Here is a 23,736-nt window from a genome sequence, read left to right on the forward strand (position 1 = left end):
GATGCATCATGGAGGTGAATGCCTGGCTGCGAAGATGGTGTCGCCAGGAGGGCTTTGGCTTCCTAGACCACGGGATGCTATTCGAGGAAGGACTGCTAGGCAGAGATGGCGTTCACCTTTCGAGGAGGGGAAGGACCCTATTTGGACACAGACTGGCTAACCTAGTGAGGAGGGCTTTAAACTAGGTTCGACGGGGACAGGTGAGCAAAGCCCACAGGTAAGTGGGGAACAGAGACCTGGGAGATGGGTCGGAAACGAGAGGGAGTGTGGGCTATATTGGCAGAGAGAAAGGAGGGTCAGGACAAAACTGGGAGGAAAGATCAAACCAGTATCTTAGATGCCTATATACAAATGTGAGAAGTATGGGTAATAAGCAGGAAGAACTGGAAGTGCTAATAAATAAATACAACTATGACATTGTTGGCATCACTGAAACTTGGTGGGATAATACACACGATTGGAATGTTGGTGTGGATGGGTACAGCTTGCTCAGGAAGGACAGAGAGGGGAAAAAGGGAGGAGGTGTTGCCTTATATATTAAAAATGTACACACTTGGACTGAGGTAGAGATGGACATAGGAGACGGAAGTGTTGAGAGTCTCTGGGTTATGCTAAAAGGGGTAAAAAACAAGGGTGATGTCATGCTAGGAGTCTACTACAGGCCACCTAACCAGGTGGAAGAGGTGGATGAGCCTTCTTTTAAACAACTAACAAAATCATCCAAAGCCCAAGATTTGGTGGTGATGGGGGACTTCAACTATCCGGATATATGTTGGGAAAATAACACAGCGGGGCACAGACTATCCAACAAATTCTTGGACTGCATTGCAGACAACTTTTTATTTCAGAAGGTTGAAAAAGCTACTGGGGGGAAGCTGTTCTAGACTTGATTTTAACAAATAGGGAGGAACTCGTTGAGAATTTGAAAGTAGAAGGCAGCTTGGGTGAAAGTGATCATGAAATCATAGAGTTTGCAATTCTAAGGAAGGGTAGAAGGGAGAACAGCAAAATAGAGACAATGGATTTCAGGAAGGCAGAGTTTGGTAAGCTCAGAGAGCTGATAGCTAAGGTCCCATGGGAATCAAGACTGAGGAGAAAAACAACTGAGGAGAGTTGGCAGTTTTTCAAAGGGACACTATTAAGGGCCCTAAAGCAAGCTATTCCGCTGGTTAGGAAAGATAGAAAATGTGGCAAAAGACCACCTTGGCTTAACCACAAGATCTTGCATGATCTAAAAAATAAAAAGGAGTCATATAAAAAATGGAAACTAGGACAGATTACAAAGGATGAATATAGGCAAACAACACAGGAATGCAGGGGAAAGATTAGAAAGGCAAAGGCACAAAATGAGCTCAAACTAGCTACAGGATTAAAGGGAAACAAGAAGACTTTTTATCAATACATTAGAAGCAAGAGGAAGACCAAAAACAGGGTAGGCCCACTGCTTAGTGAAGAGGGAGAAACAGTAACAGGAAACTTGGAAATGGCAGAGATGCTTAATGACTTCTTTGTTTCGGTCTTCACCGAGAAGTCTGAAGGAATGCCTCACATAGTGAATGCTAATGGGAAGGGTGTAGGTTTAGCAGATAAAATAAAAAAAGAACAAGTTAAAAATCACTTAGAAAAGTTAGATGCCTGCAAGTCACCAGGGCCTGATGAAATGCATCCTAGAATACTCAAGGAGCTAATAGAGGAGGTATCTGAGCCTCTAGCTATTATCTTTGGAAAATCATGGGAGACGGAAGAGATTCCAGAAGACTGGAAAAGGGCAAATATAGTGCCCATCTATAAAAAGGGAAATAAAAACAACCCAGGAAACTACAGACCAGTTAGTTTAACTTCTGTGCCAGGGAAGATAATGGAGCAAGTAATTAAGGAAATCATCTGTAAACACTTGGAAGGTGGTAAGGTGATAGGGAACAGCCAGCATGGATTTGTAAAGAACAAATCATGTCAAACCAATCTGATAGCTTTCTTTGATAGGATAACGAGTCTTGTGGATAAGGGAGAAGCTGTGGATGTGGTATACCTAGACTTTAGTAAGGCATTTGATACGGTCTCGCATGATATTCTTATCGATAAACTAGGCAAATACAATTTAGATGGGGCTACTATAAGGTGGGTGCATAACTGGCTGGATAACCCTACTCAGAGAGTTGTTATTAATGGTTCCCAATCCTGCTTGAAAGGCATAACGAGTGGGGTTCCGCAGGGGTCTGTTTTGGGACCGTCTCTGTTCAATATCTTCATTAACGACTTAGATATTGGCATAGAAAGTACGCTTATTAAGTTTGCGGATGATACCAAACTGGGAGGGATTGCAACTGCTTTGGAGGACAGGGTCATAATTCAAAATGATCTGGACAAATTGAAGAAATGGTCTGAGTTAAACAGGATGAAGTTTAACAAAGACAAATGCAAAGTGCTCCACTTAGGAAGAAAAAATCAGTTTCACACATACAGAATGGGAAGAGACTGTCTAGGAAGGAGTACGGCAGAAAGGGATCTAGGGGTTATAGTGGACCACACACTAAATATGAGTCAACAGTGTGATGCTGTTGCAAAAAAAGCAAACATGATTCTGGGATGTATTAACAGGTGTGTTGTGAGCAAGACGCAAGAAGTCATTCTTCCGCTCTACTCTGCTCTGGTTAGGCCTCAGCTGGAGTATTGTGTCCAGTTCTGGGCACTGCATTTCAAGAAAGATGTGGAGAAATTGGAAAGGGTCCAGAGAAGAGCAACAAGAATGATTAAAGGTCTTGAGAACATGACCTATGAAGGAAGGCTGAAAGAATTGGGTTTGTTTAGTTTGGAAAAGAGAAGACAGAGGGGACATGATAGCAGTTTTCAGGTATCTAAAAGGGTGTCATAAGGAGGAGGGAGAAAACTTGTTCACCTTAGCCTCTAAGGATAGAACAAGAAGCAATGGGCTTAAACTGCAGCAAGGGACGTCTAGGGTGGACATTAGGAAAAGTTCCTGTCAGGGTGGTTAAACACTGGAATAAATTGCCTAGGGAGGTTGTGGAATCTCCATCTCTGGAGATATTTAAGAATAGGTTAGATAAATGTCTATCAGGGATGGTCTAGACAGTATTTGGTCCTGCCATGCAGGCAGGGGACTGGACTCGATGACCTCTCGAGGTCCCTTCCAGTCCTAGAATCTAGGAATCTATGAATAATCAGCATAAGGAAAAAAGGGCCATGAATAAATTAGGCTGGAAATTAGAAGAAGGTTTCTAACCATCAAAGAAATGAAGTTCTGCAACAGTCTCCCAATAGTAGTAATGGGGGCAAATAATCTAACTAGTTTTAAGATGGAGCTTGATAAATTTATGGATGAGATTGTATGATGGCATGCCTGTGATAGTACGGGACTGGACTCGATTACCCAGGAGATCCCTTCCAATCTGTGTCCTATGTTTCTCTGAAACATTCAGTAAACTGACTTAAAAATGAGTGAGTGGCTTTGCCTGCCGTACACTCAAAACAAATACTTTTATAAAAACAAACATTTGCTTCTTTGAAAGCATAGGGCCTTTATTTAAAAAAAAACATAAGGAATTCTTAGTGGGCCTTTTCTTTGTTTTTCAAGGGGTGTCTCATGTAAAAATAAAAGAGCCTTGGAAGTTGCCCGGAAAAAGATGAGTGGTGATTTGGGGAATTAAAATGTCTTATAAACTTTGCTGGTGGCTTTTAAAAATGTTTGTGACTCAATAAAAATGTTTTTTTTTAAAAAGTGGGGTGTTTCTGTGAAAACTGAATTTTCCCTTTCTTAAAAAAATCTTGCGTTTTAGGGGGAAATGGGTTCTGGGGCTGAGTGAGAGAGCAGAATCAGTTCTGTGTAGGCCTATCACTATCAGCCAAAAATAGTTTTTTGGATGCATTGCTCAAGATTTGGAAAATATTGAAACCAACAGCATTTTAGCTCCAAGCTGACATTACCACGATTCTAAATAAAGTGTGGCCCTTGTGTACCTTGGTATGATGTTCTTGTTGAAGTGAGCCTTGGCAGCAAGTTAATGCAGAATGATTCAATGGATGGAATTCCTCTGCCACATAGAGGAAATGATTTTGAGCATGCAACTGTGGGCTTGTCTACTTGGGGACACTCAGAAGGTTAATCTTAATTAACTTTTAATGTGGATTAGTTAAACCACATTAAACCCATGTGGATGCTCTTACTCAGAATTAAAGTGTCCTTAATTCAATTTAGCTTAATTCACTTCCAAAGTGAATTAAACTGAACCAAATTAAGGCCACTTTAATTTTGAATAACAGCATCCACACCATGTTTTAATACAGTTTAATTAATTTACTTTAAATTCACACCTTTAGTTAATTCGGATCAATTTTCCTCAGTGTCCCTGTCTAGACGAGCCCTGAGAAGGCAAAAGAATTGGATGTATCATTTGATTTTCCTGAGACAAGAAAGCAAAAAGGGATTAGTTTGTGTTTGATTCTGAATGGGAGGATGGGAAAATATATGATTTTAAAATTTAAATTCAAAGTGGATTTCTTTAGTAGGTCGCTGGATACAACACTGGTTTCATACAGCTTGGAGTTTTCAAATTAATAGCCGAAACAAATCATTCCAACTTGTAACTGATTTGGAACTTTGGGCTGATTTGGAACTGAGAAAGGAACAGCAAAGCCTTGCTGAAATGATACAAACTACTAGAAATTCTTCATTGTTCTTGTGAAGAAAAGATTTCAGCAGATTTAGCCACCCATGAGCCCCTGAAGGGCAAAACTTCAACTGATCAACAGTCAAGAGACCCTTGGGACTTCCAGCAGAATGCGAACTCTCATAACAATGAATATGTACACAAAAAGATACGAAGGGTTTATCGGACAATTAGACTTGCTTAGACTTGGTTCCTACAAATATTTAATTGTTCAGTAGTTTAAGAGTTAAGACTGTGTTTATGTTTAAAAAAGTGTTTTATAAAAGCAGCAACTGTGCTGTACATTTTCATTAATACAGATAATTGGGTGACTGGAAGACACACATTTTTTTGTGTTGGGGTAAGGAATAGAAGTCATTAGAGAAAAAAAGTTTGGCAGATGGGAGGATGGAGGGATAGGAAAATGTTTCATAAGCCTGAGAAAAAATGCTAAGGATTGAACACATGAGGAGCCACAAGATATCAGAGATTAAAACCCTTTGTATTTTATGCACAGAATTGTTCATAGATTCAGAGATCATACTAAGAGGCTGTTACTGGCCCAGGATTGAATCCTTTCATTTCTGAGCCTAGGACAGGCATAATTTTGGGGGGAAATTCTACATCTGAGGGGGAAAGGAAGAACTTTTCTATAGAAGAACTTTTCTTTTAATTCGTGGCTTTTTGAAGATGAGGTGGTTATCAGCATGTGTTTGATGTACTGTGCAGTTTATCACATGGATGTCACCTCCACGTATGAGTTGTATATGTGTGTATTTTTATACATTTCTCACATGCACAGTTAGGATGTGTTTTGGATTTAAATGTAACATTTTGGTGACCTCCAAAAACTCAATCCAGTAACAACAGTATATTTTTAACTTTAATGTATCATTTATTATTAATAGTTAGGCATAAGAAAGATAATCATTTTCATTTGCTGATGATAAGTATGGAGCCAAATATAACATGAATAGATTCCGTGCATTTATAACTTTTCCATCACTTGTTACCTCTCTCTCATTAATGTTAACAGTTACCCACTAGATAGCTTTAATATACAAACCCAATAATTATGGTCTCATCTACTGCAGACAAAGAAAACAGATGAGTATCACTATTTTATTGTACTTTCTAGCTCTGAGAAATGGTACATCTATGAGTTTAAAACAGTGATATCTGAAAAAGAAGTTATATGGCTAAACCTACTTTGATTATCAGAAAATAAAATATCAAAGGTGTGTATTATTATACGTATGCAACAGGGCCAACTGAACAATTTTTGGTCAGAAAATTATATGTTCAACTAAACAAGTATTTTTGTGAAAAGTGTCTGCTTTCTGCAGAAAGTGCTGAGTTTTCATCAAAAACTCTCTGGACAAACATTGAAAACATTCAGTTTTTGGCAGAAAATGTTTGATTTATCAACACAAAGTCACAAATTTTCATGGGAGAAAACAACATTTGCTGATCTGCTATAGTATATAAAATAGACTTTTAAAAATACTGATACTCTGATAACAAATCTTCAGTCAGAATATAGAAATACCCTCAGTTTTATAAATAATTTTACCTTGGGGAGTATGCTACTAACCCATTTGTTCTACTGTACCTGGTAATAAGTTCTTCTGCAGCTTGTGAACACAGCTGGATCTGTGCAACTTCTTCTTCCATAGCCAACTCAACAGCCTGTTGAGGGTACAAGTGAGATCGAAGGACAGGTTTGCAGGAATCATACTTCTGTTTGTCTTCCCAAGACTTTAGGGTATTTTCAAAAGCCTGATGAAAATGGTATGATACATTAGCTGACAGTACTTGCCGTTTTTTATTTCATCTTATTAGGCACACAGATTGGTACATCATTTTACATAAATATTACAAATACTCCACACTATAAATGGTGTTAAGATTAGTTTTTAAAACTAAATTTAGAGAACAACAGTTTCTTCTGTGAGTAACATCTCTCCCCTGTCCTCCGTAAAATATGCTGTTAGAGACAAATTTACATGAAGACATTACTGTAGGCATTCTTTGTCAGGACAAGATGTTCTGAACCTTATGCTGAGCACAGTGGGAATCTAACAGTCATGCAGAGTCCAAACATGAAAATAAGGAAAAAAAAAAAAAAGCCCTAACAAACTTGCTTTAAACAACAAAGTAGCTATCATAACACAAGTCATGATGAAGGGAGAGGACTGAATTCAGCATCCACTCAGGCCAATGGACAGAGGAACTATGGGGAAGTTAGGAGCATTTACACCAGGGGAGGGCAAACTACGTCCCACAGGCCGGATCTGGCCCCTCAGGACTTTCAATCCGGCCTGCCCTGGCCCCATGCCGCTCCAGGAAGCAGCCGGCACCACATCCCTGCGGCCCCTAGGGGACGGGGAGGCAGAGGGCTCCGTGCATTGCCCTCACCTGCAGGCACTGTCCTCCCTCCTCACCCCACTGCAGCTCCGATTGGCCAGGAACGGGAAACCGCGGCCAATGGGAGCTTTGGGGATAGTACCCACAGGTGAGGGCAGCGCGCTGCGGAGCTGCCTGCCCCACCCCACCCCCGGACATGCTGGCCACTTCCAGGAGAGGCGCGGGGCCAGGGTAGGCAGGGAGCCTGCCTTAGCCCTGCTGCGTGCCGCTGCCACCCCAGAGCCACTCGAGGTAAGTGGCGCTGGGCCGGAGCCCACACTCTGAACCCCCTGCACTGAGCCCCCTAACCTCCTGCCGCACCCCTCCTGCACCCCAACCCCCTGCCCTGAGCCCCCAACCACCTGCCCTGAGCCTCCTGCTGCACCCCACACCCCTCCTGCACCCCAACCCCCTGCCCTGAGCCCCCTCCCACACCCCGCACTCTCTCCTGCACCCCAACCCCCTGTCCCAGCCCTATATTCATGGCCCTGCATACAATTTCCTCACCCAGATGTGGCCCTTAGGCCAAAAAGTTTGCCCACCCCTGGTTTACACCCTTGATTCTAGAATGGTAGAATAGTGAACATTCCCCCAGAGGCTAATTGGTTTGAAATGGGTTCTGTTGCTATTTGGCAGGGCATGCGATCTTGCTGTGGCAGTCATGAAGAAGGCACATTATATACCTATTACCTATGTAATTGCAGCTAAAACTTCCAATTTATGATAAAGTACAAAGCTAGTATCTGAAAGAGAAAGTATATTATAGTCACTAATACTCTTTTATGTTTATACAAAAGTATACATAGTACTACAGACAAAGACAGATAATCAGAATGTTTCCTCCTGGAAGTTTGAGGATTTCATCTCATCAAAAAAAGAAATACTGTTATGGTCAGACATTCTAGCAGGTGACAAAGATAAGAGTTAAGCTATTTGTGTACAAGAACGTATCTGTACCAACCTTTTATTTATTATTTCATAAGCTATTTTCTCTTGTTATAACAGAACCAAGTTGTTATAATAATGGCACTAATGAAGTATCCCATACAAAAGATAAAATGCTTTCTATAACTTACTCTGTCTCGTGTTAGCATCTGAGCTCTGTTTTTATGTACAATTTTAATAACTCCTGGGGGCTGGATCCATGCCTCTCCATCTACTTGCACTGGTACCCCTTCATCTCCAAGTATGGTGATCTTTACTGACCGACACTGAAAGAGAGTAAACATGTTAGTTCACAGAATAATATATTAATGAAATTGACAGTCCACCTGCATTAGACTGGTTGTTAGGAGCTGTGGCTTCTATCCAGGTTTGTCTTGAGGGTAAAACACTGTTGTATTTCATTCAGCATTTATGATGACTTGTTACCCGTTAAAATTAAAACAAAGTCAATATTTTATTAATGTATAATGCAGTAGTTGTCTAGACTACCTCTTTTCTCTGCAGCCTCCTAGCATGCCAGCTATCTTGGTTGCTTTCCAACAAGACACATACCTGAGCTATTCTGTGGTGCTGCAATTTGATGACTCTTGAAACTGCCATCTGCATGCTGCCAAATACCGCAACAACTTCTAAGATTTTGTCATCAAATGATGGTGCCCCAAATATCTGAGAGGAAAAGAAAATATCAATATTAGACTCTGAGCTCTTATTGCAATCTACACAGTGCAGGGATTCTGTCTCCTTTTATGTCTGGTGCAATTCCAACCACACTTTAGGTATTTAAATAGTAGAACTAATGTATTTGAAAAATAAAATTCTAGATTCAAGTATATATAAATTATACCATCACTTGAACATAGCAAAGGACTGTCATAACAAGGGTGGTCATAATGGCAATTAAAGTACTTGAAAGCCACAGTACATTATCCATATATAAGGTTGGTGGCGGGTTTAAATGCACATACTGAGAAATGTTAAGCAACTCAAGATTAATGTGGCAAACATAACTATGCTAATCTTCAATTGGTCAATATTTCTAAAGTCCAAGAGCAATTAAGAAGGACATTTATTTTAACACAGCTCAAAAGTGCTTATCTTTCTTTGTCCAGAATTCTCTTTAGACCATCTTCAAAATCTATATTGGTAAATGAAGTGTCAATGCCACTTCATTTAATGCTGAAGAAGAATCTCATAAAATTTACCTGTTTTAATAATGAAAACTTTACTTGAACATTCTGTTTTTGTATCAAACTAATGCCCCAATCCAGCAAAGACTTAAGTACAAGTCCGTTGATTTCAATTGGACAAATCACAGGGCATAAAAGTTAAGCACATGAGTAAGCCTTTGCAGGACCAGGACCTAACATTGAAAGCAGATTTTGTACATTAGCTTGGCAGTTCCCTAAAATAAAGTTTCTCTCTCTCTAGGATATTATATGACCCTCATCATCAAGGGCATGCAAATGTCTTACATGAATATAGAACAAAAAGATTATTCTTTGCCAGGTGCTTCTCCTTCCTTTTCTATTTCAAGTAACTTTTGATATATCCAGCTTCAGTTTATTTGCCTTTAAGAAAAAAATGAAAGCATTTCTTTCATCCCTAAAATTATTCTTAAAAAAGCAGAGATGAAATTATTATGCTGTTTCAAAGCATGGCACAATTATCTATGATGGTTTAACTTTTCTGCTCTATGATACAGACCAGCCTTCCACTTTTTACAAGAAAAATCAAGATACTAAATATGATGAATTAACTGAAGAAACATCCTTTAGAGATACTGAGTAATTTAATGTGAGACTTTGTTTATGTTTTTTAACACTTATTAATTTGGTGAATCTTTTGGATTCCTCTTTAGCTGGATGAGACTAAAGCTGGATGTTTTTTCTCTTTTAAATTTAAATTAATAGGTGGTGACTAGATTGACGTGTGTTAATATGTAGTGTTCTTTTTCTACTTTAGTGTACTTCAATCTCTTTGTGGTGATATTACTTTGTAATGTGCATTGTAGAATCAGTGAAAGCTTTTCTTATAAGTGTATATTAGAAATGCATTTGTAGCATACCATCTGTATAAAAACCTTTACCATACATTTTAAAAAGTGCAATTAACTTCTACAGTGAGTGCTCATGCCAGGGCCTGAACAGGGAAACAAGAGTGTCCTGGACAGAAGAGTCACGCAAGAAGGCCTCTACACCGCATGTGGTACTTGCACATGAGCAATATACCGGCCAGTGCATCATCTCTTTTTGAAGTAAGCCTGGTCTGGCTTGGCCTAGGAATTTGGGCAGTGGCTTGTGGTGACATTTTTACTGAGACATGCAACAACTTTTTAATACGACAGATAAATTGTCCGTTGCTTATCCAACTGAAGATCAATGCAAACTTGTCCAAAAGTTCCTAACTGAATACAGGCTGCTAGGTATTGCTGGCTAGTCTTGTGAGGTCTGTAGGCATTATATTGGTTGTTTAAGTGGCTTTACTCCATACATTCTTTTTGTTGATGAAAAGTTGATAGGGCCAGAAGTACAGCTTGTTAAACCTCTATAGTGCAGTTAATCTAGTGATCTGCCAGAAATGTACAAAGGCATGATGTCTTATTAATAAGTACCGACTCATCAAGTCAGGCAAAGAGAGATGTTCCCTTCTTTACTTACATAATAGCAAATTATTAAAACCTTGTGTACTGTATTCAGTTCTGTGGTGGCATGCCTTTTTAGTCTCCTTCTTAGCATATGCACAACATGCCTCAGGTGGCACATTACCAGGATTCATCACTGAATGCGGTCTGCTGGTTGGATCATTAGTTTCCCAAGCTTGGGCTGGGTACTGACAGGGAGTGTGACATGAACACTGAGCCACGCCCCCGGCCTTTTTAGTGACATTCCACAAAATGGTATCCTCCATACAGTGTGAATTGAGGAGTATGCCTTTTTGGACCACATTTGAATTCTGAGGCATGCAATGCTTGCCTGGCATAACACAGATGGCATGCCCCTGCATTTGCCCCCTCAATTTGTCCTTTGCTTGTAACCAGTGGACCTGAAATTACTCCAGGATATCACTTTTCCATCTTCCCAGGAACTGGATTACAGCCTACTCACAAATTGGGATGAATTCCATTCCCCCTGCTTGTTTACAAAAGCCCATTTAGCTTGTGTTTTATCTTTAGTGCAGGGATGGGTGTTGTTATATTCTGGTTTCTCTGCATGTATAATTTACTTGCATAGAACTTCTGTAGCGTGCTTTTTTCCCCCAACAACAACAAAAGAAATAACAGTCTTCTAAGAATTCAAATTCAAGGATTAGCACACCCCCTTTCCCCCCGTGGGTTCTGCTTCTAATCTCCCTGTTCTTTCCAAACTAACAAACTCCCTGGGATAACTCCCCATATACAAAATTCAGTAAGTGTGTTGTGGTAAACGCAGCCAGGTTCACTGAGCAATATTTTAGGAATAGACATCGCAGTCAAGACAGCGACTTTCTTCTGTCCAGATAAGCAGAACCAGCAACCTCTCAAAGACTACCGTCAGTATTGCTCTGTTGATCAGTCACCTGAGACAGCACGAAGAGCAGTGAGTTGTGCACCTAACCTCCCACAGAATAAATGTGTCACCTTCGTGACACGTTTGATTATGAGTAGCAACAAGGTTGCTCCCAGACATACATGTGTGCTGCATACAAATATGATTGCTAGAACAGTCTTCCTCTCTTTCTTGACTCTCTGGGAAAAAAAGCAAAAATTCCTGAATGTAACCTGAATGGATGTTAGGGAAACTTCCATGCTGCAAACATGAATATGGAGGCCACCAAAATGCTAGATATCTTTACTCAAATGCAGCTTGGGCTGACTGCCATGCTCAAAAGACTTGTACTATGAATAGGAAAAAGACTCCAAAGAATATGAAATAATGTTTTTGATTTTGAAGAAGGGGGAAAAAAGGGGTGTGAGATTGTGAACAGTAAGAAAGTTAAGCACTTCGGGGGAAATGTTAGGGATAGTCTATGTTAAAACACAATCTTACTAATAAGTCTAATTTTAAATGATAATTAAATGTACAAAACCATGTCAAAGCAATGCTGTGATTCAGACTTCACACACATTAAATCAGGAAATTCAAAATTATGGTAATCCCACAGCAATCACACTAGATCATTTGTGCATAAAGTACACTTCAACAGTAAGAATCCCATCTGGCATACCCTCAAAGCAGTGAAACAGTAGTGTATGTAGTAAAGTGTCTGTGCAGTATAAGGTCTGTCAAGAAAAAAAAAAAGGACCATTTTGGATCAGTCCATAAGCTTACTGGCAACAATATATACAAGATATAGACACAGAAAAAGGTAATTAAAGGATTCTACAATTTTTAATCCTCTCTTCAGTTAATTTGTTCTCAGTCCCTGTTTTCAGATTCATCAATCCACCTACAGCTTTTTAAAGAATAGGAGCAAAATGAAGATATAAGCTGTGGGAGTGATACAGTTGGCCAGCTCCCTTTTCTGTTGGATATAGTGCACATAAAGTGCGTGCACTGGGAAACCGTGATTATAGCAGATCATCAACTAGTACATAAAAGAGGAGAGGAATTGCTATTAACTTTCATCATTGTTTGTAAAGGAGTCATGTCTAAAAATTCCATCTTTATAGCCATATATTCTTTAAGTATTGAGCCCTATTTGGAAATTTTGGTGACCTTAAGGAAAGAAAAAAGAAAGGAAAGAAAAAATAAAATGAAAATCAAAGTGACATATTTTCAGTAAAAATGGCAAAACTTAATGCAAGAGTACACACATTTCTAAACTGAAACCACCTTACGGAACAATAGCTTCCTGATAGTTATCCAGACTATATACCAATACTATTACAATTAAATGAGAACAACAATAGTGCAAAGTGCTTTTTGTAATTTTTGTTTCCAAAGGTTACTTTTCTTTAATGTTACTTACATCATCCTCTTTGGTTCCACCCCAGAAATTAGTCCCACCAGCATAGCTTGGAATGTTTAGCACAGCTATGCCTTGAAGACTGGGGAGGGGGATGTATTGTCCATCACACTGTAATGCATAAAAACCTATGTGAGAATGTAAGACAAATGACCTGATAAAGTAATCAACCATTTCTAATTCACAAAGCATTTCAACAGAGTCAGCAATGGAAGCTAAAGTCAATATTGCATTAGTAGCTCTATATGAGTCTATTTTTCCTATGACGTGGAGTAGCTCTGCATGAATCTATTCTTCACACACTAATCAAGATTTTTTCTTAAACTACAAAATATTTGAGCTACAAATATCTGCAACAGTGTCAAAAGGTAACTCTCTCTGGGTATGTCTACACCCAGCCGCTAGTTCGGCGGCTGGCAATCGATGTTCTGGGTTCGACTTATCGCGTCTTGTCTGGACGCGATAAGTCGAACCCGGAAGTGCTCGCCGTCGACTGCGGTACTCCAGCTAGACGAGAGGAGTACCGCGGAGTCGACGGGGGAGCCTGCCTGCCGCGTGTGGACCGAGGTAAGATCGAACTAAGGTACTTCGAACTTCAGCTACGTTATTCACGTAGCTGAAGTTGCGTACCTTAGTTCGATTTGGGGGGTGAGTGTAGACCAAGCCTCTGTCCCTTCACAGAAATTTGCTCAAGTTCCCAGCAGTAACTTTATGCATTTATATGTCAATCTCTAACTACTAGGAATTTGGAGGTTTCTTGCACCTTCTCCTGAAGCATATGGGGCTGGCTGCTGCCAATGACAGGATACTGGGCTATCAGGACTGATCTTGGTGCATATGGTCCAGCATGTCTACTCTCCTCTAACCAGAAATACTACCAACAGCAGATAGCATCTTTTAGTTGCAATTAGAATCTCATCACTGGAAAAATAACTACACTACTGCAATGAAAAGAGGTCAAATGAGCATACAAAATATTATAAGCATAAATATAAAATGAAAAATTATTAAATTAATATGTTTAAACAATGTATACAATGTTAATAAAATGTAAAAAGCTATGTAAGAATATATAAAAAGAGGAATACTACTTTCTTAAATAAACTAATACACGGTAGCATTCCATTTGTCAACCACATAATGACAGAAGCCATTGCAGCATATCTACTTGTTAACTCTGGGATAAAGCCTAGAAAAAAATTGCTATGAAAAATGAGAAAAAGTACTTATTGTGAGATTTCACTTTAAACTTGAGATTTCATTGGATGTTGCCACCTTCATCTCTCATTATTTCAAAAAAGGCGTCATTCACCCATTGGATAATTAGAATCCCACCCTGCAGAGGTATTCATAGTCTTGCTAAACTATTATTATTTACGTAGCATCCAAAGTATACTAGATCCTTTTCTAAATATGCAAGAAGACAGTTTCCTACCCTGAAGTGCTTACAATATAATCAAACAATGAAAGATGGAGGGAAAGGATTTAATAAACAAGCACAATGAGAAAGGTGGAGTTAAGCAAAAGTCTTGTTTGTGCTTATATGCTTGGCTTCACTTGTATATATGTCTCAGTGCCCTGAACTGTTCATGTCCAATTGCTATCCCCTGATGAAAAGATTTTTCACCATTTCCCTTGTACTTTGCATTGTCCACTTCTGACAATTTACAGAAAAACAGCCAGTCAGAAGATACTCACGAAATTCCGAACATGCAAACAGTCTCTGGAGCAGTCCCTCTTTCTACATCCCCTATCCCCTAAAATACTTAAACAACTCTGTCTGCTGCTAAAAAGTAACCCTGGAGTCAGTGTGAGAACAGTTTTGGAAGTACAACATATTGAACCCACTTCTGAAAAAGTGGCCCAAAATGTATTAGAAATATGCTTAGTAGCACCTGTGATCTCTGGTTTTATATTATTCCACTTTAGCAGCAATTCAAAATATAAAAGCTTAAAATATGACAGTATCCAAAGTATGGCATGAAATTAATAGATGTGACTGTTCCACTTGTGAGTTATAGTATATGATTAGTTCTAACTCTTGAAAAGGACTAATTTTATATCACTCTTCAATGCTGTGTATTTTATCACAGCACATAACACATATCATTATGTAAGACAATACTAAATATGAAACTTCCACAGACTTTTCTACTTCCAAAAATATTCAGAAATAATTATGAAAAGGTCAGATTTGAATGCTAAAATATATCTTATTCAAAAGAAATGTTACATTTGCAAGTTCTTAAATTAGAAATCTACCTGGAGCATACATAATGTTCTTTCCTATCATCATCTTCACTAACTACAGCACAATTTCTAGATAATTGCTAAATCCTTAGATAATGGAAACTTGCTTCTACAATACTAAACCCTTCTAAAGCGCACTCAAGAGAAAGAGAGTTACAATAAATTAAAATTACTCCCTCAGCTTAACAGATATCTTCATATAAATAACATGAACTTTCAGATAAAATATTTAGCACAAAGAAAAGGACAATGCATGTTCTTTCCTTCCCCCATCAAACTTTGGAAGAAAACTTATGTAATCATTTCCCAGACTTGTATCACAGCTAATCTCTTGCTACATCTGAACTTGTTAGGCATTAATGTCTTTTTCAAGTTCCCAGTATTTTGAAAAAGGCTTAAATTTGGTTTTAGAACTAGAGTAGGAACTAGCCAGATTGAATTGATTTATACATGTATCTGTGTTGTGGCAAGACACAATATCTTCCTACTTCTACACAGTTCCCTCAATATTGGAATTAGGAAAGTCTCTCTAAATGCCCTGGTTCTTTATATACTAAATTCTTTATGTACTAAATTCATCTGTCATTTATGATGAAGTCGTTTTTAATCATTCTTAAGCCTTCTTTTCCAAGATGTTTATTAGGTACTTCGTATAGACATTTAGTCAGCTTCCATACAAGCTAAACCAACCTGATAGGATTAATGATTTTTTTTTTCCGTAATGTATATTGTTGTTCTTGAGACCTACTCTCCATTCAGTGTGTCCCAAAAGCCCCCCAAAAACCTCTTATTGGTGTCAGTGAGAGATGAATATTGAGAAAACAGATCCCTTAGAGTCTATTGTCTCTTTAATTATATATTATAGTGACAATGATAAAAGTTATTCAGAAACATTAAATGCCATACTTTTGCACATTTCAAAATACTTATTGTGTGTCCAAGGATTCACATTGTGATTAACTTCTCATCCACCGCATTTCATAGATTACATTTATGAGGGACAGATTTTTCATAGTTTCACCTAACTTGTTAGGTTCAAAACAAGTGAGATATTTCAAGATGATCCCCATGTTCTGCACTGTAAATTTTAATGGCAAAAACTCATCAAATCTGTAAATAAAATAAATATTACCTCAAGCTGAACTTTTTGTTCTAAGTTCTTATAGGTTCTTTGCAGTAACTCTTTGGTACCAAGCACCCCATACCACATCATGTTCTTCGTCCGGCTTCTGGAAATAAGTAAGTAAAAATTCATATACTGAAGCATGCAATTTGTTATGTATCAAAGCTGTAGAAAGAGTCAAAAGTTAAGGATATAAAATAAAGCAAACAGAATAACAAAATTAAGAAAAATTAAATGCCTCTGCTTTATCACTAAGAACTCCATTACCGGCACTTTTCAGGGTGTTCCTCTCGTTTATTATTAAATTCTAATGAAATTTTTGCATCTAATCCAATTCCAAAGTAGTTGTTCATGACACATTTTTCTGAATATCCTTCCCTGTGAAAAGAATACATATATGTAAGTATCCACTTATGAAGTTATCTGAACAATTACTTTAGGGCTTTGAGCAAGATTGTGGCTGGCCCTAGCACAGGCACATGACCGAGGCAGGGTGCAAAGCATTTGATTGATTGATCTTAGATACTTATGTGGCCCCATTACTCAGTACCTGAACACCTCACAAACTTTAATGTATTTAAACTCACAACACCCCTGGAAGATAGGGAAGTGCTATTATCCCTATTTTACAGATGGCAAACTGAGGCACACAGGAAGTCTGTGATGGAGCAGGAAATTGAGCCCAGATCTCCCAAGTTCTAGGCTGGTGCCATAACCACTGGAGCATCCTTCCACTCTATAGCAGTCACAGGGACCATGGAGTGTAAGTCACCTCAAAAGGAACAGAAGAGACAGGGCCTTACTTCCACACCCCTACCTAGGGGAGCTTGCCCGTGGTGGAGGAGGTTGCATGCTCCTAAGGTGGACAGAGAACATGGTTCATGTGTGTATCAAGAAGCTCCATTGGTCACAATGCCTTCCAGTAATCCTGCTGTAGCAATGCAACTCTGCACTGCCTTTAACTCAGGACCTCTGCCTAAAAGACACCATCTGGCTCTTTGAATTTATTGAGCATTATTATCTATAAAAATTGTGCTTCAAGGCTTGCGTTATTCATTCTAGTAATTACAAAGTACAATTTCCTAAAGAAATGATTAAGGAAAAGAGACTGAACCCCAACACAGTCAATTTGAGAAAACAAGGAGATTTTCTTACAGTGAATCTGGATCAGGGTCAATAAATGGAGTAGCACCAAATGGATCAATGTTTGAAAGTAACATTTTGCTGATAATTGAACTCCCCGCAATAGAGGCAGCTAATCCAGCTCTTAAACCTGAAGGAGAAAACACAGAAACAAAACAATATTTGTTAATATAACGCATGCAATTCTGAGAGATAGTATTGTCTATAGCCAAGCACAGGATGGACAGGAAGTGCGCTTTCTCAGACAGCTCTGCTACTGCACCTAAGTTCTTACCTACATTACCTCTCTCTTCCAGTTTTGGCCTCTCTTGAGCAGAAAGGCAACTGAGTTGAATTCGGTGGTGGAGTTCACTGTCCACCACTGGAGAAAAATGTCACGATTTCAATCCAAGACTACGGAGGTGACAGATTGCACAGTAATCACCTAATGCCACTGAAGGTTCCCATATTTTTCATCTCTTAGTCCAGTCACCCAGTCTCCAAACTATTTCATTACTTCGGGTTGGTTTTGGGAGGAGTTGGGGGGGCAGGCTTCCACAGTGGGATCATTGTTCATGCAGCCTATCAGCTCATTTAGAATCTTTGAGAAATGCTTAACTCCTTAATTTGGCTTGATAAATGTACGTTCAACAGGGAGTTCTTCCCTTACCAACCTTTTACACAAGAGAACTTCTCTGCAAAACATGTAAATGACAAAGTTCCTAACTGTCAGGGTGGTTAAACACTGGAACAAATTGCCTAGGGAGGTTGTGGAATCTCCATCTCTGGAGATATTTAAGAGTAGGTTAGATAAATGTCTATCAGGGATGGTCTAGACAGTATTTGGTCCTACCATGCGGGCGGGGGACTGGACTCGATGACCTCTCGAGGTCCCTTCCAGTCCTAGAATCTATGAATCTATGAATCTATAAAGCCACCACTTTGATCTCCTAGACAGGGAGGAAGGGGTTGAAGGCAAGTGAGAGAAGGACAAAGCAGACAGAACAAACAAGTATGGGTGAAAAAATGAGGGCAAGGGGACTAGAGAACAGAAAACCAGAAGTCAGATGGGATGGGGAGGAAAGAGAGAGACAGGCAGGTGTAAGAACACAGAAATACAAGTTAAATGAAAATAAATAAGGAAGACAGAAGAGGAGAGGCTGGCAGGGAGAATTTGATTAATGAGCTAAGAAACAATTCGTGTTTCTACCATGGGAACGGTCAGAGCCTGATTAGCTTTGCCCACTGGAAAGTTGGCAACCCTGCCATGCCCATTTTGGCTAATATCAAAGTAACATGCACAACTATGTTTAATTAATGCAGATAGAAATTTGCTTTCAAAAGCTTTTAGTTAAAGTGATCTACAAACAGTACATGCTTAGTTTCAATATATATTGTTAATACTGATAATGAAAGTTCATTAAGCCAGTGTTTTAGCAATGCTTTCTGGTATACATTTTTACTTTGGGATGTGTACAGATTTCCTAACTGCTATTGTTGCAAAGTACCTTTTTACAGTTTAATTTATATTTTTACTGACAGGTATGTCCCCTTGGCATTTCATTCAGTCAAAAGATCATTTCTTAACTGACTCTGGCCCTTAGCCTCTTACTAGGCTAGCACAGCCTTCATCCACTAGGGGAGCAAGGTTCCTTTGACTCCACGATGAACACAGCCTTCCCATTTCTGCTCCTCATTCCCCAAACCAAGTGCAATGCTTTTGTAATGTGTCTGGTGCTCAGGACAGTGACCAGAAGTATTTTCAATTAACATACATTCTCTATGGTACCACACAAAGAGGTTATGCATATTAATTCACTAATATTTGTAAAGTTCTTTGACATCTCTGGGTGGAAGACACTATGTAAGTGCAATGTATTATTATTTAACAACTAATTGTGGCATATAGCAAGATACTGAAAGGACTAATGGAGTTCAGAATATCATTACCTGGGCAGATTATCCTGGTGTTAAGTACAGGGAGGTTTTCTTTACCGGCTGCCACAGCTGGGGCAGAGAAAGAGCCAGTATGAGAGGGGATGCCCCGACTTGTATGTCGATCTGGAGATTTTGGTGCAGCTTTAACTATGCCAAAAAAAGAAGAAGAAGAAATAACAAAGTTAGAACTAAATATACACCCACACACAAATTGTAGATACAATTGCATATATGCTTATCTAAGATTCAGAGCCTCAACATGTTGTACAAGCATGAACTATTAATCTAACCTATTAACCCACTTTGAGATCTCTGGAGAACCAGCAAATATCTGTATTGTTTTGTATGAATATTGTGTGTCCCTCTGTGTGTTTGCTTGTGATGGGTTACTTGCTATGGAGTTAGATCAAAAGGAGTTGTTAAAGAAACCAAGCAGGAGAGATGAAATAATGCCCTAGATAAGAAGCACCCCAGCAAATGTTCAAACACAATAACCAGGAATATAGCTGTGAAGATGTAGCTGTTTTGCCAAGGCTGAAACTCTAGAGATCAAAAGACACACATCTGTTAAAAGATCTGCCCTGCAGAAAGGGAGTGGGGAGATAAGGTTGTCAGCTGCTGCAGGCTGACACAGACTGACAGAGAGTCCAGTCCTGCTGAAAGCACAATGTAACTTGGTCCCCAAGAGAATGCAGGACCTACTGAGTCATGTCTACTGAGGGGCTGAGAAGGAACGCCAAGCGTAGTTAAGACAGTCAGCATATAGGTGTGTTATTTTAAATCCACTTCTTGGAGAGCTGTGCACCTTTGGCAAATAAATTACAATTTGTTTTAAAGAAACTGCTTCTGTGTTACTGCTTATTATTACTGTCCGCAGGCTGCCGAAGGGAAGCTCTGATAGGTGCCATGCCCATGGAGACTGCTAGATATCCCAATTGGCAATGGGGGGGGGGGGAGGGGGTTATCCCAGAGACCCAGTCAGAGTGGTTGGATCATGGGTATCCACCCCAAGGAGAAGTGGAGGCACAGTCATGCCTTGAAAGGGTGCAATCGGGGAACTGGAAAGGGATCTCAAAAGGGACAGCCTAAGCAGGGACTGTAACCAGAAATATCCCCATTTATGTATTTACTTCACTTATTCTACTCATGGAGAAACTCAGAGGCAGGAAGTTCAAGTGATTAGCTCAAATGAAAATCCTCAGAGATACATAGAACAAGACCTCTGGAGTTCCCAACTTCCACTTCAATTCATTAGGGCACATACTAATTTAATATTACCTTAAACACTGCACTTCATTTCTGATAAATGTAATAGGATGTCCCATTGAAAAAAAATGCAGAATTAAGAAGGAAAAAAGTTTAAAAGATTTGCTGTAATAGGAATTATGTATAAGGCCACTAATCCACATGCAAAGTTCTTGGAGTGCTATATAATAATTTCATAATAAATTATAAACAAATCTAATAAAAACTGCTCTAATAAAACTAAAGAAAAATGGAGGAGAAAGGAAAACATTCTAATAGTTGGGCAGGGTAACAAGTAATCTATAATTAGGGGTAAGAGTACTTGCCATTTTTAAAAAACTTTGGGAATAAAAGCAAGTCTTTACTTGGTGTTTAAAGGAAGGGAGTGGAGGAGCTGTGGCAAATGTAAAGAGCAAACACCATAGAACCCACTACAGTTCAAGACAGATTACCTGTCAATATGAGGCCCTGATTCGGGAAAGAATTTAAGCAAAAATACATAAGTATATGTTTATGTCCATTAACTTCAATGGGACTGAAGCACGTGCTTAAAAGTTAAAGTGTTTTCCTGAACTGGGACCTAACACATGATCATGCCATCAGCTCTAGGTGCAGGCTCAAAGGGGAGATCAAACTTAGCTGGGCCTACAGTGTCAAAAGTATGGTCCTGCTCTGATAAGCAACTCAATAAAATGGCTTTGTGGGGGGATCTATGTTTATTGTCTCTACCTGACACCCAGGTCAAACATGATCAGCTTACAAATAAAAGAGATGGGGGGAGGTGTTTTCTAATTACTAGCTTTGCAAAGTCAACATGGGATCTGAAAGCTAAACTCATCACCAGTGTAACCTCACTGTCTTCAGACTACACTTTCAGTAACACTTGTGCAACCTCCTAATGTCAATGGAATTACAAAGGTCTGACTGATTAGCCAGGTAGTTGGAATTTAGAAAACAATTTTGTTAAGATGCACAAACTGGAAACAGAATCCAGCTCAGACTCTCACAGCTGTGTGGTGTCTGCAGGAGCAACAGCAGTAAAAACATATTATTGTCACTAAAGTAAGCTGATATACTCAATATACCATCGAGAAGGGATAAAGATAAGTAAAGAGATGCCATTTTAGATAGTCATTTTTCAGAGTAGAAATTCACATTAAAGGCTCTAACAGTGACAGTTTAAAATTCATCCACAACATTGCAGGCAGTCAGTGTATAAATAAAGAATGCAGGGTGGGAGTATTACAATGATGGCTTCTTAAATCACTAAGGAAACACGCTGCAGCATTCTGTACTAGTAAGCTGTGACAAAAGCCCACTGCTGGAAATCATACCAGGATGGAATTATAATAATGGAGCCCCACAGCCGCCAGGACATGTTGCTGTTGTAACGTCATAATGGGATAAATTGGGGTGCAGCATAAGAAACTGGGAAAGTAAATAAATGTCTCTTACCCATGCCCAAAACATAGTTTGTTAGAGTAAAGCTGCCATGTAGCAGTAGTGAAGTATCCAGAAAGAGTTACTTCCCCCCTCCCCACAACAAGAAACTTTTTTGATTTAACACAAATAATATTATTTCTAAAGCTACTCATTACGTGACTGTAGAATTTCAACTAGAACCTTCCTCAGTTCCCTCCTGCCTGGCTTTCTGCTACATACAATCTCTTAGGGCATGATCAAAAAAGACTACCTGTTTTAAAAACCCCAAACAAGACCCCGCTAAGTGGGAATACTAGAGAGAGGATGGTCTCACATATTGATGACCCTCGACCCCAGCAAGACTTCAAACTTCCCAGGGTTGAGAACAGAAAATACTATAATTCCAGTGCATCCAACTGGAACTGACTATTGTCAAGTAGTTCGCTAAGCCAAGACAGTGGGTCTATGGGCAAGAGATGATATTCAGTTGTGTATCATCAATATATTGGTGATGTTCTATCCCATGTTTAGAAATAACTCCCAGGGCTCTCTAAATCGTCCTAGTGGCTGCTCTGACCCCAGAAGCAGCCAAGATTTGGAAAAGCGCAAAGATGACTTAAAGCCACCTTAGCCCCCCACATCCCGCGAGGCTCCTTAGATGTGCAGCATGGAATCTCACTCCATTTCTTGAGGACAGGGAAAACCTCTGCATAACTGAGGATGGTCAGCATCCTTCTCTCTAAAGGCCTGTCAGCACAGGAAGTTATATTGGTATAATTGTACAGACACAGTTAAACCACTGCAACTTCCCATGAAGACACACTTATTCCAAAATAAGAGTGGCTCCTTCCCATTTTAGCTTAAACTGCTTCTAAAACAAAATAAGGATAAATGAGAAAAAGGCATATTTTTATAGAATAAAAGTTTCCTCTTGGAGAGTTATACAAGTATAACTGTAACAGTTTAAATTCATACTTACTGTATACTGATACAACTTCCTGTGTAGAAAATCCCTATGCTAATAATTGACAGTGACAGCCAACAGTGGCATCAAGTAACTAAGATGTGGGAGCAACAGAGCTTGCAGGTATTGGGTTTCTGGGAAATCAGAGAAGTACTGACCTTCCTCTTCCAAAACCAAACTGAACTCAACAGGGGAGAGAAAGCCTTTTGAGGTCCTGTCTCTTGTTGTCAAAAGGCTTGGTAAAGGAAACCAGTCAAGAGCTGACCCTTCACAAAGACCACATAAACTCACAGAAGCGATCAGCAGAAGTAACTGCTAATAGAATGGAGGAGAACAGATCAATAAGACGTCACATTATGTAGTCCATCAAACTGTCAGTGTTAAAGACAGTGGATAGATCAAAGATGAAAAGATGGAAAAGAGGCACTTAACCATGGCCAGGAATAGGTCACTAGTGATCTTGGTAAGAGCAATTTTGTAACACCTATTGGCTTTTGGCATAGCACTTCTGTGTGCCTGCATAGACAGAAGATGATCACACTCTTGATAGCTCTTGGTCATCTCCTCCGCAGTTTACTGTACATGCCCAAACTACTTCAACTTCTGATGGCCTGAACTATACTGACCTCCACGTACACAGAAAAGAAAAAAACCCACAGAAATTCAGCTGATCTGAACATTTTCTCTCACCATTTGCACTATCATGGTTTCAA

General features: G+C 39.3%; 1 protein-coding gene across 1 annotated transcript in view; it reads right to left on the minus strand.

Moving 5' to 3' along the window:
- The window catches only part of LOC112103174 (diacylglycerol kinase eta), a 266,921-nt gene that overhangs the window by 30,280 nt on the left and 212,905 nt on the right, over window positions 1-23,736 (minus strand). Inside the window, exons 18-25 of the mRNA XM_026650398.2 lie at window positions 19,405-19,539; window positions 17,488-17,605; window positions 16,600-16,710; window positions 16,342-16,438; window positions 12,963-13,070; window positions 8,568-8,681; window positions 8,147-8,281; window positions 6,277-6,443 (exon numbers count right to left, since the gene is read on the minus strand). Coding sequence (XP_026506183.1) covers window positions 6,277-6,443; window positions 8,147-8,281; window positions 8,568-8,681; window positions 12,963-13,070; window positions 16,342-16,438; window positions 16,600-16,710; window positions 17,488-17,605; window positions 19,405-19,539 — 985 coding nt within the window. The remainder of the gene's footprint in view (window positions 1-6,276; window positions 6,444-8,146; window positions 8,282-8,567; window positions 8,682-12,962; window positions 13,071-16,341; window positions 16,439-16,599; window positions 16,711-17,487; window positions 17,606-19,404; window positions 19,540-23,736) is intronic.

Source organism: Terrapene carolina, unplaced genomic scaffold, assembly GCF_002925995.2.
Source record: "Terrapene carolina triunguis isolate 2854851 unplaced genomic scaffold, T_m_triunguis-2.0 Scaffold17, whole genome shotgun sequence".
NCBI lineage: Eukaryota > Metazoa > Chordata > Testudines > Emydidae > Terrapene > Terrapene triunguis.